The sequence below is a fragment of the Eriocheir sinensis genome, chromosome 65 (genome assembly GCF_024679095.1).
Source record: "Eriocheir sinensis breed Jianghai 21 chromosome 65, ASM2467909v1, whole genome shotgun sequence".
Classification (NCBI taxonomy): Eukaryota; Metazoa; Arthropoda; class Malacostraca; order Decapoda; family Varunidae; genus Eriocheir; species Eriocheir sinensis.
In genome coordinates, this window is record NC_066573.1 from 60,001 (window position 1) to 78,504 (window position 18,504).

The 18,504-nt window shown below is 42.4% G+C and overlaps 1 protein-coding gene across 1 annotated transcript in view; it reads left to right on the forward strand.

Annotated features, from left to right (window-relative positions):
• Nucleotides 1-18,504, forward strand: part of LOC126987460 (ATP-binding cassette sub-family C member 5-like) — a gene marked incomplete at its 5' end in the record, with an annotated part of 64,605 nt that overhangs the window by 22,493 nt on the left and 23,608 nt on the right. The window contains 12 exons of the mRNA XM_050844426.1: nt 3,762-3,842; nt 5,419-5,545; nt 6,024-6,206; nt 6,823-6,970; nt 8,827-8,982; nt 9,870-9,973; nt 10,337-10,484; nt 11,230-11,355; nt 13,947-14,077; nt 14,791-14,965; nt 17,328-17,575; nt 18,241-18,464. Of these exons, the coding sequence (XP_050700383.1) occupies nt 3,762-3,842; nt 5,419-5,545; nt 6,024-6,206; nt 6,823-6,970; nt 8,827-8,982; nt 9,870-9,973; nt 10,337-10,484; nt 11,230-11,355; nt 13,947-14,077; nt 14,791-14,965; nt 17,328-17,575; nt 18,241-18,464 (1,851 nt within the window). The remainder of the gene's footprint in view (nt 1-3,761; nt 3,843-5,418; nt 5,546-6,023; nt 6,207-6,822; nt 6,971-8,826; nt 8,983-9,869; nt 9,974-10,336; nt 10,485-11,229; nt 11,356-13,946; nt 14,078-14,790; nt 14,966-17,327; nt 17,576-18,240; nt 18,465-18,504) is intronic.

Consider the following 18,504-nt stretch of genomic DNA (forward strand, 5'->3'; position numbering starts at 1 on the left):
AGAAAAAATTTTTTTAAGAAAAATAGGAAAATACTGAATAAAAGAACAAAACAAAGGAAGAAATGTATTAATTAAAAACAGTGCCATTTCATTAAAGCAACACTTGGCAACTGAGACAACACACAACTCTCTCTCTCTAGGCTTACATCAAAAACATCCTACGTTGAGAGAGAGAGAGAGAGAGAGAGAGAGAGAGAGAGAGAGAGAGAGAGAGAGAGAGAGAGAGAGAGAGAGAGAGAGAGAGAGAGAGAGAGAGAGAGAGAGAATATATGAATCACCCAAATTCTTGCGCGTTAAAATATTTCAAAACAAAGATTAAGTTGTGAAAGACGACAGGAAACATGTGAGAGATAGAGAGAGAGAGAGAGAGAGAGAGAGAGAGAGAGAGAGAGAGAGAGAGAGAGAGAGAGAGAGAGAGAGAGAGAGAGAGAGAGAGAGGACAGGTGTGTAGCTCTATATATCACACCTGGACGCAGTGGCAGGTTTAGTAATATAACCTGGACCACATATTTACATTTTTTCCATCCCATTAGAACGCGACTTGCATAAGGATCGCGCGCGCGTGTGTGTGTGTGTGTGTGTGTGTGTGTGTGTCGGGCCCATAGGCACTTAGAAGGATTAATAATGCAAACAAACGCCTTATGTAACGAAGAGGCGACGTCGCATAAATATTAGCAGTCTAGACGGAGCCATGTTTTGCGTCTTGTTTTAGGATGTTTCGTTCTTCGCTTTGAGTTCTTCCATTGTTTTCTTTCTTTCTTTCTTTTTTTATTTATTTATGTAGCTATTTATTTTCTTTTCCTTAGTCATTTATTTTCTTTCTCTTTATTTCTTTTTGCTTGTTTCATAACTTTTCGTCCTTCCAATAGTTTTCTTTTTTCTTTCTTTACTTATTCGGCTTCATTTTCTTCTCGCATCTTTCTTTACTTTTCTCTTTACTATTTCTTCTTCTTCACTTATTCCACTTTCGTTATTAAGTTCAAGCGATTATCATTAGTGTTTTGGTATTAGTATTTGTATTAGTATTGGTATTAGTATTGGTATTGGTTTTAGTATTGGTATCGGCATTGGTATTGGTATATCTCATCTCTTACTAAATCAGCTTCCTCGAGGCTGGGCGTTTCAACTGTCTCCGCCAGTTCTTCTCCCTGCACAGTTGTTGTCCATATACAGGGCCTTGTCTGCCCTCGTATGGAGTATGCATCTCATGTGTGGGGGCTCCACTCACACAGCTCTTCTGGACAGAGTGGAGGCTAAGGCTCTTCGTCTCATCAGCTCTCCTCCTCATACTGATAGTCTTCTACCTCTTAAATTCCGCCGCAATGTTGCCTCTCTTTCTATCTTCTATCGATATTTCCACGCTGACTGCTCTTCTGAACTTGCTAACTGCATGCCTCCCCTCCGCGCAGCCCCTGCTGCACTCGACTTTCTACTCATGCTCATCCCTATACTGTCCAAACTCCTTATGTAAGAGTTAACCAGCATCTTCACTCTTTCATCCCTCACGCTGGTAGGAACAATCTTCCTTCATCTGTATTTCCTCCTGCCTACGACTTAAACTCTTTCAAGAGGAGGGTATCAGGACACCTCTCCTCCCAAAACTGACCTATCTTTCGGCCACCTCTTTGGATTCTTTTCAGGAGCAGTGAATAGCGGGCTTTTTTTTTCCATTAATGTTTGCTTTTTGTGTGCCCTTGAACTGTCTCCTTTGCTGTAAAAAAAAAATTAGTATTAGTATTGGTATTGGTATTGGTATTGGTATTAGTATTAGTATTGGTATTAATATTGGTATTAGTATTGGTATTAGTATTAGTGTTGGTGTTAGTATTGATATTAGTATTAGTATTGGTATTGGTATTGTGTATTACCAAGGCGGTGTTACTATTATAACGGTCGTTGTGTTACAAGTTGTGTTTCCAGGAAGGGAGTTGCGTGTGTTTCCTGTGAGCTCAGTTTCTTGTGTGAGTAGCAAACACACACACACACACACACACACACACACAGAGAATTCACTTGCACGCACAGAGAGAGAGAGAGAGAGAGAGAGAGAGAGAGAGAGAGAGAGAGAGAGAGAGAGAGAGAGAGAGAGAGAGAGAGAGAGAGAGAGAGAGAGAGAGAGAGATATGCCTGCACATGAAAACATACACTTACACCAGCATGAAAAACCGTCTTAGCAGCGTGACACAGCATATCGTACACCATGACACTCAGTAGTGCAACGGGGCGCCTCCTCCTCCTCCTCCTCCTCCTCCTCCTCCTCTTCTCTTCCTCCTCTTATTCCTTCTCTCAACCACCTTCCGAGAGCTAATATATAGTCACGCCCACTCAGCAGACAGCACGCAAGGGAGTGTCTATACATGTCCAATGTGTTAGTTCGGCCTTCTGACATCCCTCGCTAGCCTTGGCCTACTTCTGGTGATATAATGGGTACCTACATGACCTTTGCCCCTCCTCCTCCTCCTTCCTCCTTCGTTCTCTTCTGCTAAATTGGGTGCTTCATGAGAGGGTTTGTGATTGTATTCTTTTCCTGTTTCTCTTCTTCCGCATTTCACTCCTCCTCCTCCTCCTCCTCCTCTTCGTTCTCTTCTGCTAAATTGGGTGAGAGTGTTTGTGTTTGTTTATGTATTTTTTTTCTGCTTCTCCTCCTCTTCTTCCTCTTCCTCCTCCTCTTCCTAGTTATAATCTTCATACTACTTTGCATCTTCCTCCTCCTCCCCCTCCTTCTAGTTCTTCTCTTCCTGTTATTGCTCTCTTCTTCCTCCTCCTCCTCCTCCTCCTCCTCTTCCTCTGTATCCATTTTCTTCTTTTTCCTTCTCTTTCTTTTCCTCTACTTCTTCCTCCTCCCTCTTCTTCTAGTTCTTCTCTTCCTGCTCTTGTTCTCTTCTTCCTCCTCCTCCTCCTCCTTTATATTAATTTTCTTCTTTTTACTTCTCTTTCTTTTCTTCTTCTTTCCCGTCCTCCTGTTGTTTTTCTCTTCTCTTTCTTCCTTTTCCTCCTCCTCTTCCTTCTCGTCTTCCTATCTATTCTTTTCCTTCCGTTTCCTCCTCTTTCTCCTCAAACTCTTTCTTCATCTTTCTATTTCTCCTCTTCTCTTCCTTTCCTTCCTCTTTTTTTTCTCTCTCCGTTCTTCTTATTCTTTTATTTCTTCTTTCTCTTCTCTCCGCTTTTTCTGTTATTTTTTTCCTCCTTCCTCTGTTAGCTATGTATACTCTCGTTGAATATTAATGTATATATAAGTGGGGCACCTCCTCCTCCTCCTCCTCCTCCTCCTCCTCCTCCTCCTCCTCTTCTTCTTCTTCCTCCTCCTCCTCCTCCTCCTCCTCCTCCTCCTCCTCCTCCTCCTCTTCTTCTTAATAATACATCGTCTGTTTTATTTCCTCTTTCTTCCACTTTTTAAGCTGTAATTTCTTCTTCCTGTTTCTTTCATAATTGCTTTCTTCTTCTTCTTCTTCTTCTTCTTCTTCTTCTTCTTCTTCATCTTCTGCTTCTTCTTCTTGTTCTTCTTCTTGTTCTTCTTGTTCTTGTTCTTCTTCTACTTCTTTTTCTTCTTCTTTTAGTTCTGTTTCTTAATCTTCTGCTTCCTATTCTTACTACTGCTTCTACTACTACTACTACTACTACTACTACTACTACTACTACTACTACTATTACTACTACTACTTCTACTGCTACTACGACCACCATCATCATCGTCACCCCCTCCTCCTCCTCCTCCTCCTCCTCCTCCTCCTCATTATTAATATTATTCTTTTTCTTTCCAGCGAGGACAAGGAGACGCGGTGTTGCCAATCCAAGTATAGTCAGGCTCTCAAGCACCTCCTGCCATGCCGACCCGCGAGAAAGTAAGTCAGATTAAGTATAGTAAAGTAAGTTAAGATAGAAGTATTAGTAAGTTAAGTAAGTCAAATTAAGTCAGTAAAGTAAGTTAAAGTAAGTTAAGTAAGTCAAATTAAGTCAGTAAAGTAAGTTAAAGTCAGTTAAGTAAGTCAAATTAAGTAAAAAATGTTAGTTAAGAAAGAAATAAAGTCAGTAAAGTAAGTTGAGAAAGAAATGAAGTCAGTAAAGTAAGTTAAGTAAGTAAATTTAGTCAGTAAAGTAAGTTAAGTAAGAAATAAAGTCAGTAAAGTAAGTTAAGTAAGTAAATTTAGTCAGTAAAGTAAGTTAAGTAGGAAATAAAGTCAGTAAAGTAAGTTAAGTAAGTAAAATTAGTCAGTAAAGTAAGTTAAGTAAGAAATAAAGTCAGTAAAGTAAGTTAAGTAAGTAAATTTAGTCAGTAAAGTAAGTTAAGTAAAAAATAAAGTCAGTAAAGTAAGTTAAGTAAGTAAATTTAGTCAGTAAAGTAAGTTGAGAAAGAAATGAAGTCAGTAAAGTAAGTTAAGTAAGAAATTAAGTCAGTAAAGTAAATTAAGTAAGTAAAATTAAGTCAGTAAAGTAAGTTAAATAAGTAAAATTAAGTCGGTAAAGTAGGTTAAGTAAGTAAAATTAAGTCAGTAAAGTAAGTTAAGTAAGTAAAATTAAGTCAGTAAAGTAAGTTAAGTAAGTAAAATTAAGTCAGTAAAGTAAGTTAAGTAAGTAAAATTAAGTCAGTAAAGTAAGTTAAGTAAGTAAAATTAAGTCAGTAAAGTAAGTTAAGTAAGTAAAATTAAGTCAGTAAAGTAAGTTAAGTAAGTAAAATTAAGTCAGTAAAGTAAGTTAAGTAAGTAAAATTAAGTCAGTAAAGTAAGTAAAGTAAGTTCAGTAAGTTATCACGTTCCCTTTCCCTGACCTCTTTCTCTCTCGCCTCAGGGACAAGAACCTTAACGCCCTCGAATCATTAGAACTGCTTTTCCTCTTTTCCTTCTTTTTCACCTCAGGGACAATTTAAGAACCTTAACATCCTCATCATTAGAACTGTATATCCTTTTTTCCTTCTTTTTCACCACAGGGACAAGAACCTTAACATCCTCATCATTAGAACTGCTTTTCCTCTTTTCCTTCTTTTTATCACGTTTCTTTTCCCTGACCTTCTTCTCTTCGCCTCAGGGACAAGAACCTTAACATCCTCATCATTAGAACTGCATTTCCTTTTTCCCTTCTTTTTCACCTCAGGGACAAGAACCTTAACATCCTCATCATTAGAACTGCATTTCCTTTTTCCCTTCTTTTTCACCTCAGGGACAAGAACCTTAACATCCTCATCATTAGTACTTCTTTTCCTCTTTTCCTTCTTTTTATCACGTTTCTTTTCCCTGACCTCCTTCTCTCTTCGCCTCAGGGACAAGAACCTTAACATCCTCATCATTAGAACTGTATATCCTTTTTTCCTTCTTTTTCACCTCAGGGACAAGAACCTTAACATCCTCATCATTAGAACTGCTTTTCCTCTTTTCCTTCTTTTTATCACGTTTCTTTTCCCTGACCTCTTTCTCTTCGCCTCAGGGACAAGAACCTCCTCCCGAGCAACAACGCGGGCTTCTTCAGCTACCTGAGTGTCACCTGGCTCACGCAGCTCATGATCAAGGCCTACAGACACGGCCTCGACCCAGGGGACATGTGGAAGCTACAAGTAACCACACGCCTCCACTTACCACATACTCCATCTCCGCCTTCTACACCGATTCTCACGCTTCCACTTGCTATATATTGACCTATTGCGCCTCCTCTTCCACCTGCCACTTGCTCCACCTCCATGCATCCTACTACTACTACTACTACTACTACTACTTCTACTACTACTACTACTACTACTACTACTACTACTACTACTGCTGCTGCTACTTTTATACCTCCTGCAAATACGTTACTAATATTACCTACTGTCCTCCTCCTCCTCTTCTTCTTCTTCTGCTTCTTCTTCTTTTTGTTCTTCTTGTTCTTCTTCTTCTTTTGTTTCTCTTGTTTTCTTCCCTTTAATGCTTATATTGAGAGAGAGAGAGAGAGAGAGAGAGAGAGAGAGAGAGAGAGAGAGAGAGAGAGAGAGAGAGAGACCCACACACACACACACACACACACACACACACACTAACCATGACCTTTTGACCTAGCATGAGGACGGCGCGGAGGTCAACTCTACGAGGATGGAGCGGCTCTGGGAGGAGGAGAAGGATATGACGAAGACCAAAAGGAAGCCGGAGCTCTGGAGGGCCGTCTGGAGGGCCATGAGAACCAGAGTGATCGTTTGCATGACTATCTCCGTTATCCAGAATATACTGCAGTTCTTCGGCCCGGTGAGTATAGGAAGCAAATCACTATAAGATATAAATAAAAAAAATAAAGGGGAAGGGTGGCAGAGTGGTCAGCGTGACGGCGCCGCTTTCAGGACGTCGTGGGTTTGCGCCCCGCTCAGTGCCACAAGCTGCCAAGGATTATATATTGTAGTTTATAATTCTTGCAAGCTGCGATTTTTCAGTCACTGCCGAGCGGCCCAAGACTACCCACATACTGTCCTGAAGACCACCTGTCAACCCGGAGTCTAGATTCTCTCTCTAAATCTAAAAGAGAGGGTCATTGATGAGCTCCGGGGGGGGTAGCATGAGCCAAGCAGGATGGCGCCATTATAAACACTTGCCTGCGCCACAACGGTCTAGCTGGGGCCAACTATCAGGCTCCACCAAGAAAGCGTACCAGCGCCATTGGCCGAAACGTAAAAATACAGGGAAAAATAATAGAGCTGCTGAACGAAGTCTGGGATAAAGAGAGAAATTAAAATACAGCAGAGCAAGACAGTTCTTCGGCCCAGTACGTAGGATATGCAAAGTACCGTACATGGCGTAGGAGAGCAGCAAACCATGTAGGATATTAAGCTTGTATTTTTAGGTTATCACTCGTTTCTTTCTCCTCCAGTCCATAATGCTGAAGCTGGTGCTGGACTACATCGCTGAGCCTGAGACTGACCTCCTTTATGCCAGCCTCATCACGGTGGGGACCTTCGCCATCAACCTCAGCCGCGGCGCCGCCTTCAACGCAATGTTCGTGGTGGGCACTCACACAGGTGGGTACTGATGGCCTTCTTTACCTTGCTTTATTCACCTATTTATAGTATATTGATTAAGGGAGATGAGGGCAAAGGAAGGGAAGGAAGGTTGGGCTGAGTTCGAAAGGGAAGTGGAGTTCGATGGTGGTGAAGAGGAGGAGCCATTGGTGACTTCGAAGGCGTGAAGAAAGGAAGGCAAAGGAAGAGGAGGGCAAAGGAACGGAAGGAAGGCCGGGTGGAGTTCGATAGTGAGGAGGAGGAGGAGCCATTGGTGACTTCGAAGGCGTGAAGAAAGGAAGGCAAACGAAGAGGAGGGCAAAGGAACGGAAGGAAGGCCGGGTGGAGTTCGATAGTGAGGAGGAGGAGGAGCTTTTGGGGACTTCGAAGGGGTGAAGAAAGGAAGGCAAAGGAAGAGGAGGGCAAAGGAACGGAAGGAAGGCCGGGTGGAGTTCGATAGTGAGGAGGAGGAGGAGCCTTTGGGGACTTCGAAGGGGTGAAGAAAGGAAGGCAAAGGAAGGTCGCGACGAGTTCGAAAGGGAAGTGGAGTTCGATGGTGGTGAAGAGGAGGAGCCATTGGTGACTTCGAAGGCGTGAAGAAAGGAAGGCAAAGGAAAGGAAGGAAAGTTGGGGCGAGTTCGAAAGGGAGGTGGAATTCGATGGTGGTGAAGAGGAGGAGCTGTTGGTGACTTCGAAGGCGTGAAGAAAGGAAGGCAAAGGAAAGGAAGGAAAGTTGGGGCGAGTTCGAAAGGGAGGTGGAGTTCGATGGTGGTGAAGAGGAGGAGCTGTTGGTGACTTCGAAGGGGAAAAGAAAGGAAGGCAAAGATAAGAGATGAGGACAAAGGAAAGGAAGGAAGGAAGGTCGGGGTGAGTTCGAAAGGGAGAGGAGAGGAAGGGTTTGGGAGATGGAGCTCGATTGTGAAGAGAAGGCTTTAGGTGACTTCGAAGGGGAAAAGAAAGGAAAGCTTAGGAAGAGGAGGGCAAAGGAAAGGAAGGAAAGTCGTTGGGAGATTGAAAGGGAGAGGAGACGTGGGTTACAACTCATTCTACGGCCCAGTGAAGGATATTTTAGCTTCCTTTTGGCGTTCTTTACCCAAACTAACTAATATCCTAACCCCCCACAGCTACTAGGATAACAGGGGCAGCGCAGATGATAGGATAGGATACAACGGATAGGATTATACAGGTTACCATCTACTCTATGACCCAGCGAAGGATATTTTGGGTTTCTTTGGCGTTCTTTACCTAAACTAACTGATATCCTAATCCCCACAGCTACAGGATCACAGGGGCAGTGCAGACGATTGGATAGGATACAACGGATAGGATTATGTGGGTTACCATCTATTCTACGGCCCAGTGAAGGATATTTTAGCTTCCTATGGCATTCTTTACTTAAACTAACCGATATCCTAATCCCCACAGCTACTAGGATCACAGGGGCAGCGCAGACGATAGGATAGGATACAGCTGATAGGATTATGTGGGTTACCATCTATTTTACAGCCCAGCGAAGGATATTTTGGGTTTATTTGGCTTTCTTTTACTAAGCTAACCGATATGCTAATCCCCACAGCTACTAGGATAACAGGGGCAGCGCAGACGATAGGATAGGATATAGCTGATAGGATTATGTGGGTTACCATCTATTTTACAGCCCAGCGAAGGATATTTTGGGTTTATTTGGCTTTCTTTTACTAAGCTAACCGATATGCTAATCCCCACAGCTACTAGGATAACAGGGGCAGCGCAGACGATAGAATAGGATACAATGGATAGGATTATGTGGGTTACCTTCTATTCTACGGCCCATGGAAGGATATTTTGGGTTTCTTTGACTTTCTTCACCTAACTAACCAATATCCTAACCCCCACAGCTACGAGGATCACAGGGGCGGTGCAGGCGATGATCTACAAGAAGGTTCTGCGGCTGAAGACTGGTGGGGAGAGGCTGTCCGCTCAGATCATCAACTTCTCCAACAACGACATGGAGAGACTCTTTGAAGCCTGCCTCTCCTGCGTCTTCATAACCGGTGAGTTGGCGTTGAGACTAAGGGGTAAGGGGAAGAGGGAGTGAGGGGAGGACAAATAAAGGGGGGTATGAAGAAGTGGAGTATAGCAAAGTGGAGTGTGAGTTCGATGTCTGTATCTCTGGTGCCTTTGTGAGTTGGTGGCAGCATTTAGGGGTAAGGTGGTAAGGGGAAAGAGGGGAATAGGGGTTAGCGAATGAGGGAATAGGGAGAAGCGGATAACATCATAGTGGGGTGTGAGTTCAATGTCTGTATATCTTTTGTGTCGTTGTGAGTTGGTGTTGGGATTTAGGAGTGAGGTGGTAAGGGGAAAGAGGGGAATAGGGGCTAGCGAATGAGGGGAGAGGGAGTGGCGGATAACATTGTAGTGGGGTATGAGTTCAATGTCTGTATCTTTTGTGTCGTTGTGAGTTGGTGTTGGGATTTAGGGGTAAGGTGGTAAGGGGAAAGAGGGGAATAGGGGTTAGCGAATGAGGGAATAGGGAGAAGCAGATAACATTGTAGTGGAGTGTGAGTTCAATGTCTGTATCTTTTGTGTCGTTGTGAGTTGGTGGCAGGATTTAGTGGTGAGGTGGTAAGGGGAAAGAGGGGAATGGGGGTTAGCGAATGAGGGAATAGGGAGAAGCGGATAACATCGTTGTGGAATGTGAGTTCAATGTCTGTATCTTTTGTGTCGTTGTGAGTTGGTGGCAGGATTTAGTGGTGAGGTGGTAAGGGGAAAGAGGGGAATGGGGGTTAGCGAATGAGGGGATAGGGAGAAGTGGATAACACTGTAGTGGGGTGTGAGTTCAATGTCTGTATCTTTTGTGTCATAGTGAGTTGGTGTCGGGTTTACTCTCTTTTGCTACATTTTCCTTCATCATTTGTTTGTGTTCTATTCTTCCCTGCAGCCATGCCAGTCCTCTTCACCATGAGCGTCATCTACTGCCTCTACATCCTCGGCCCTTGGTCACTGCTCGGCCAAGGCGTCTACATACTCTTCTATCCCCTCATGGTAGGTCTTGTTAACCCGCCCGCTGCGATTGGCACGAATTTCTCCTTCCATGGTAGGCTGGTAACATATAGTCCCAGTTCTTTCTTTGCCTCTGTGGTGGATAGTGGAGTGTTTCCCATGTGGTATTGGTATGCTGGATTTCCCTTCCAAAGGCGCATGACTTTACATTTCTCTTCATTGAATTGTAGCAGCCACTTTTTGTTCCGTTCCTGTAGCTTGGTGATGTCTTCTTGTAGGAAATCTGCAGTCAAGGGGCTAAGTTACTAATATTACAAATACTTCTGTTGCCTTGCATGAGAATAAGATTTTGTATGGAAGCAGACCAAATTTACTCATGCACTCACTTACTCACGTCAACCCCAGGCAGTGATCGCCAAGGCCCAGAGCAGCATCAGGACAGAGACGGTGAAGGTGACGGACAAGCGTGTGGCCCTGATGAGCGAGGTTCTTAACAGCATGCGACTCATCAAAATGTATTCGTGGGAAGACTCGTTCTCCAGGAAGATCTCAGGTGGGTTGAGGTGCTGCTGGAAGGGGGGGAGGGGCTGGCTACACCACTGGCAGGCTTTCTTGAGGGGCTTTTGTCTTGGGTAACCTCGGCGTGAGTGGCACAGGCGACTTTCATTTTATAGTGGCTGCCGTGATATATAGGTTAGGTTAGGTTAGGTTAGGTTAGGTTAGGTTAGGCAATGCAGATCAGAGTGTATAGTACCTGTGTAAACATGCTTGGTCAAATTAATTATGAGGGGGAACTAAAATATAACCCAACCAACAGTCCTTTGCTGTAAAAAAAAGAAAAAAAAAAAAAAAAGTAGCCAGAATTTCCTTTTATCCAGCACCTGAATCATGGTTGGCAGTTTCTATGAGCTTTGCTGTACTTATATCTACCTTTCTACTTACCTATCTGTGTACTTACATCTTATCATTTACTTACCTATCTAAAGTACTTTTCAAAACAGCAGCACTAATCTAAAAAAAAAAAAAAAAAAGCTTCATTCTTAACCTGGTAGCTGCCGGGATCATGTTTCTTACAGGCCCCTCTAAGCAAGAAACATGAGAAAAAGTCATCACTCACGCAAACCATTTCTTAATATACTTGTATCTCCTTACGATGAAAGGGGCTGTTTGTGTTCTAGTTTGTGTTGCCTTACAGTTTATTTCCATATAGGCTTGTGTTATCCTGTCTCTCCATATTTTCTCTTTCATAATTTTCTTTCTTTTCTTTCCTCTTCGTGTCGTGGCGTGGCGTGGCGCAGACATCAGGAAGGAGGAACTGAAGAAGCATCGTGTCGGGGCGCTGCTACAGGCCGTCAGCTCCACCATCACGCCCAGCATCAGCATCCTGGCCACCATCGTCACCTTGATGGGATACACTCTCTCAGGTAAGACACATGCAGGTATAGATTCATTAAGGGGCTATTACACTGGGCAAATTTTCCGTGGATCTTCAGTCAAACCACAATTTCCGCTAGCGTGGTTCTCATTTGTTGCTGATGATGATGGTGAGTAATACTGTCGTCCTTCGATGAAATCTACCATAGCTTTGGAAGATCGCGCACACCTCAGAAAACCACGGAAATATGAGAACCACGCCAGCGGAAATCGTGGTTTGACTGAAGATCCACGGAAAATTTGCCCAGTGTAATAGCCCCTTTAAGCTGTGTGTATTTACCTAGTTGTATTTACCTAGTCGTATAGTTTTACAGGGCCTGGGATTACGCTCGTGTGGTCCTGTCTCCATATCTGTACTTATCCAGTTTTTCTTAAAGTTGTGCACAGTCTTTGCCGATACTTCTTCCTCACTTAGTCTATTCCAAACCTCTATGTTTCTTGTGTGTGTGTGTGTGTGTGTGTGTGTGTGTGTGCCACTCCTCGTAACTCTTGTGGGAGCAGTGAGAAGCAGTCTTTTTTTTTTCATTATTTTTTCCTTTTTTTTTTGCCCTTGAGCTGTTTCCTCTAATGTAAAAAAAAGAAGGATTCAGCTCGGTCCTTGGCCCAGTGCTCTTCATTATATACATCAACGACGTGGATGTTGGACTCAATAACCGCCAGAGCTGGGACTACCGATTGACATTTGGGATCGGTACTACCGGCGGTAGATTACTGCTACCGATACCGATCATTCGGTATTTTGAAGAAACTACCGAATACCGCTACCGATCGCATGATTGGCAGTCAATCGGTATCGGTAGATTGAAAAGCGAGGACTTTTTGTTAAGACTTAAGAGAAGACGACCCCGGCAAAATGAAACGGACAAGTTTCAACACGTTCGAGCGCATCTATGGGAAGCAGTTAGCAGGAAATTCCAGGTATTACTTTGACGTCATCACACTTAGCCAATCACCGGCCGTTCTGGGCGTTCTCAATAATCAGAGGCAGCCACGACCTAGCAGATTCTCGCTCCCGCTTAAAAGTTTTGGCGGAGCCCCCTCTGTTTGGCCTGCCGCGAGTAGCCTACACCTACGCTCTAGCTCCTACGCTCTCGACAACGTGCTCAGCCTCATCGCCTAGTGTTTTAAGTGGCAGTGTTTTTTTTTGTGTTGGGAAGAAATTTATTTTGTGAAAGTTAATAAATAATGCTGTATTGTCTAGTTTGTTTAAATTTAACTTTTTTTCAGTTTGATGTGTATTTTTTGAGGGAGAAATTCATTTATTAAATAAGTTATGTATTTTTGAACTTAAAAAAGGTATTAAAAGACTCTAATTTACTTCTATTCTTAAGTTAACCGAAATAAGAGAGAAATAACTTAAAAAGTGTGTTATGGGCCTTTAAAAGCATTTTTTTATTATATAATTATAGAGTTTTTTAATCTACCGATACCGAATCTATACCGATCGGTAGATTTCTGAAAAATCTACCGATCTACCGATACCGATTGGACGCGGCTCGCTACCGACTACCGATACCGGTGGTAGATTTTTTCTACAGAATCCCAGCTCTGATAACCGCATTAGTAAATTTGCAGACGACACAAAGATTGGTAACTCGGTTCTCACTGACGAAGACAGGCAAAGCCTCCAAGAGGATTTGCACAAAATTTCAGCTTGGTCGGATAGATGGGAGATGCCCTTTAACGTAGACAAGTGCCAGGTCCTTCAAATTGGAACGAGGAATAAGAAGTTCGAATACGAAATGCGCGGGGTTAAACTCAAAAGCGTTCTATGCGTCAAGGACTTGGGGGTCAAAATCGCGTCAAACCTCAAATTCTCACAGCAATGCATCGATGCAGCAAATAAAGCGAACAGAATGTTGGGCTTCATTAAAAGAAACTTTGTATTCAAGAATAAAGATGTAATACTCCCGCTCTACAACAGTTTAGTCAGACCCCACTTGGAATATGCGGTACAGTTTTGGTCTCCCCACCATGCAAAGGATATTGCTAAATTAGAAGGTGTTCAGCGTCGGGCAATGAAAATTATCCCTTCCTTGCGCAACAAATCCTACGAAGAAAGGCTTTCTACCCTTAACATATTCTCTCTTGAGAAACGTCGCCGCCGAGGAAAACTGATCGAATGTTTTAAAAAACTTAATGGTTTCACGAATGTAGACAGATCAACATTGTTTATGATCGATGACACTTTGCACACGAGGAACAATGGCGTAAAACTCAGATGTAGACAAGTAAATTCAGACTGCACCAAATTTTTCTTCACTAACGTTATAGTGCGAGAATGGAATAAGCTTCCACCATCAGTGGTCCAGTGTAACACGATTGACTCCTTCAAAAATAAGCTCGACCGTCACTTCCTTCAACGTAATATCAACTAGAGTAGAAACGCAACGTTTTGGAGTCTTCTGATTAATGTAAAATCACTTAGGTTTAAGGACAGACCACCAAGTCTGGACCATGGGGTCTGTGTGGTCTGATTTTCTATGTAAATCTATGTAAATCAAGGGTGCGTTACAAGGAATTCCGTCAAGATAAATATGGTAAATGGATTGTCTACCATGGCATCGTTCCCTCCCTCCAGGCTCCCCCCTCAAATCCTCCGAGGCCTTCACCATCTTCTCCGTGTTCAACATGATGCAGTTCACCATCGGCGTTCTCCCCTTCACTGTGAGGTCCATCGCCGAGGCCAAGATCTCCATGACCAGGATACAGGTGAGGGCAAACTCCACCTATACTTATATCGGTGAATTCTCGTTAAAGTGTCCGCCGAAATTAACCCGGTAGCAGCGACGGGCCAAATTTGTGGCTTTACCGTGTACTACCAGCGATGGGCCAAATTTTTGCCAGGTAAAACTATCACTATAAGATCACAAAACAGTCCGTGAAACTCCCAGTGGCTTGTACGAGAGGCTCTTTAAACAGGCGAACTGACGTGCCAATATGTTTAAGTATAGGCTTTTATGTGACTGTATAGATGGTACTTCGTTTTCTATGAGATGAAAGGTGCCCATTTTCTGTTTATCGGTGTGTGGTAAACTCATATATGCCTGCCTCGGCCCATGTTGCGTTCCCGTTCCCTGAGTGCCGCGTTAGGAGGTGAAGGCAGGACTCATGAGGGGCACTTTCCACCCCATAGAAAATGAAGGACCCTCTATACAGTCACATAAAAGCCTCTCCTCCTGAAGTTGACCTCTCTTTCGGCCACCTCTTTTGATTCTTTTATAGGAGCAGCGAGTAGTGGGCTTTTTTTTATTATTGTTTCCTTTTTTTGTGCCTTTGAAGTGTCTCCTTTGTTGTTAAAAATAAAAATAAAGGATCGGCACCTCAGTTTGCCTGTTTGAAGAGCCTCTCGTAGAAGTCGCTGGGATTTTTCTTCATGGTGATTCTCATGTACTTTTTCTCCACCTCAAACTCTCCCTTCCCAGAAACTAATGGAGCTTCCGGAGCACCACAAGGATGCAGGCGGGCAGCTCAACAACAACCTGGCGCTGCAGATCAAGGATGCAGACTTCTCGTGGGAGGTTCTCAACATTGACTTTAAGCAGAAGGGTTCCCGAGCCAGCCCCACTAAATCCTCCTCCAGTGATAAGCTAAAGAATGGTATGTGATTTAGTTGTTAGTGTTGGTTACCTGTTAATTGTTAGTGTGATTTAGTTGTTAGTTCAGTTTAGTAGTTAGTGGTGTATTGTGAAGTGTGTGTGTGTGTGGTTTTGATAGGGTATGTTAGGTTAAGTTTAGGGTATTTTCAAACACATGATAGCCAGCCCCTTATGGTATAAATCAACATAGAATGACCTCACCTTTTTGTATAGGTCTCATTAGTAAGAAGCATACATGAATTTTCTGAGTCAAGACCTATAATGTTTGTTTTGGGTTATGTTATGTTAAGTTTAGGGTATCTTCAAACACATGATAGCCAGCCCCTTATGGTATAAATCAACAAAAAATGGCCTTACTTTGTTGTATAGAAAGTCTCATTAGTGAGGAAGCATAGTTTGTTTTGGTTTTGTTAGGTTAAGTTTAGGGTATCTTCAAACACATGATAGCCAGCCCCTTATGGTATAAATCAACAAAGAATGGCCTCACTTTGTTGTATAGAAAGTCTCATTAGTGAGGAAGTATATATGAATTTTCTGAGTCAAGACCTATAGTGTTTGTTTTGGGTTATGTTAGGTTAAGTTTAGGGTATCTTCAAACACATGATAGCCAGCCCCTTATGGTATAAATCAACAAAGAATGGCCTTACTTTGTTGTATAGAAAGTCTCATTAGTGAGGAAGCATACGTGAATTTTCTGAGTCAAGACCTATAGAGTTTGTTTTTGGTTTTGTTAGGTTAAGTTTAGGGTATCATCAAACACATGATAGCCAGCCCCTTATGGTATAAATCAACAAAGAATGGCCTCACTTTGTTGTATAGAAAGTCTCATTAGTGAGGAAGCATACATGAACTTTCTGAGTCAAGACCTATAGAGTTTGTTTTTGGTTTTGTTAGGTTAGGTTAAGTTTAGGGTATCTTCAAACACATGATAGCCAGCCCCTTATGGTATAAATCAACAAAAAATGACCTCACTTTTTTGTATAGAAAGTCTCATTAGTAAGGAAGCATATATGAATTTTCTGAGTCAAGACCTATAGTGTTTGTTTTGGTTTTATTAGGGTACATTAGGTTAAGTTTAGGGTATCTTCAAACACATGATAGCCAGCCCCTTATGGTATAAATCAACAAAGAATGGCCTTACTTTGTTGTATAGAAAGTCTCATTAGTGAGGAAGCATACATGAACTTTCTGAGTCAAGACCTATAGAGTTTGTTTTTGGTTTTGTTAGGTTAGGTTAAGTTTAGGGTATCTTCAAACACATGATAGCCAGCCCCTTATGGTATAAATCAACAAAAATGACCTCACTTTTTTTGTAGAAAGTCTCATTCGTAAGGAAGCATATATGAATTTTCTGAGTCAAGACCTATAGTGTTTGTTTTGGTTTTATTAGGGTACATTAGGTTAAGTTTAGGGTATCTTCAAACACATGATAGCCAGCCCCTTGTGGTATAAATCAACAAAGAATGACCTCACCTTTTTGTATAGAAAGTCTCATGAGTAAGGAAGCATATATGAATTTTCTGAGTCAAGACCTATAGTGTTTGTTTTGGGTTATGTTAGGTTAAGTTTAGGATATCTTCAAACACATGATAGCCAGCCCCTTATGGTATAAATCAGCAAAGAATTACCTCACCTTTTTGTATAGAAAGTCTCATGAGTAAGGAAGCATATATGAATTTTCTGAGTCAAGACCTATAGTGTTTGTTTTGGGTTTTGTTAGGTTAAGTTTAGGGTATCTTCAAACACATGATAGCCAGCCCCTTGTGGTATAAATCAACAAAGAATGACCTCACCTTTTTGTATAGAAAGTCTCATGAGTAAGGAAGCATATATGAATTTTCTGAGTCAAGACCTATAGTGTTTGTTTTGGGTTATGTTAGGTTAAGTTTAGGATATCTTCAAACACATGATAGCCAGCCCCTTATGGTATAAATCAGCAAAGAATGACCTCTCCTTTTTGTATAGAAAGTCTCATTAGTAAGGAAGCATATATGAATTTTCCGAGTCAAGACCTCTAGTGTTTGTTTTGGGTTTTGGGTTTTTGGGTTTAGGTTAAGTTTAGGGTATCTTCAAACACACGATAGCCAGCCCCTTGTGGTATAAATCAACAAAGAATGACCTCACCTTTTTGTATAGAAAGTCTCATTAGTAAGGAACCATATATGAACTTTCTGAGTCAAGACCTATAATGTTTGTTTTGGGTTAGGTTAGGTTAAGTGTGTGTTTCAGGGGATGCGGAGAATGACAGCAAACACACTAACGGCCACATGAAAACAACAAAAAAGGAGTGTAATAAGAGAGTAATAAAGAGCGTAATAAGGGTAATAAAGAGTGTATGAATGAGTAAGTTCTGTGTGTTTCAGGGGATGCTAAAAATGGCAGCAAACACACGAACGGCCACGTGAAGAACAACCACACCAACGGGAACAGCAACAGCCCCATCAAGGCCACCACCGAGGACACCAACGGCAACACCACCACCTCGGACATCACCAAGAGCGTCGACACCCTCTTCAACATCAACGTGTCGATCGAACGCGGGAAACTTGTGGGTGTGTGTGGCAGCATCGGTGCGGGGAAGAGCTCGCTGATCTCGGCCCTCTGTGGTGATGTAAGGGGCTGTGTGTGTTTGTTTGTTTGTCTGTTTGTTCGGCATAGGATTAGATTAGACGTAGGTGTGTGTGTGTGTGATCCCGTCTGTTTGTGTTTATCTTTGTTTGTCTTGTTTGTTCTATATAGGGTTAGATTAGAGTTGGGTTTGTGTGATGTCCTTCCCGATCGTCTTATGTCTAACTTGGTGACCTTAGCCTTGTGTTGCGATGTAAGAGGCTGTTTGTGTTCCAGTTTGTGTTGCCTTATTGTTTATTTCCATATAGGCTTGTGTTATCCGGTCTCTCCATATTTTCTTTTGCGTAATTTTCTTTCTTTTCTTTCCTTTTCATTCTCTCCTTTTCCATTATGCTGTTTATTTATTTTGTTTACTTATTTTGCTATTCTGCCAGGCTCATATTTAATTAACTTAGAAGAATTTGTGGTCAAGTTTACCCAATAGATTTTTTTTCCAAGCCAATATGAAAACACTGACCAAGGAGGCAGAGTTTTAACTAACCCAGAACCTCACTTTAAATTCACTCGTACTAAATATCTCGATGTCACAACCCTATCTAGTCTTTTTTAACTTGTATATCCATCACCTTTCGCTTTTCCTTAGTCTCCACTCAGAACTTTCTCCTCCACCTCCTCTAGTCTAAGCTTATTTATCACCCCCCAATACAGATGATCACCAAGAACGGCAGCATGCAGGTGAACGGTCGTCTGGCGCTGGTGACACAACAGGCGTGGATCTACAACGACACCTTCCGGGAGAACCTCTTGGTGGGGCAGGGCTATGACGCGGAGAAGTACAGGAAGGTGATACGTGTCTGCTCGCTGGAGTCCGACATTGAGCTCCTGGCGAACGGGGACATGACGGAGATTGGGGAGCGAGGAATTAACCTGAGGTGAGCGCAGAGAAATTTAAATACGTACTTAGGGTGAATT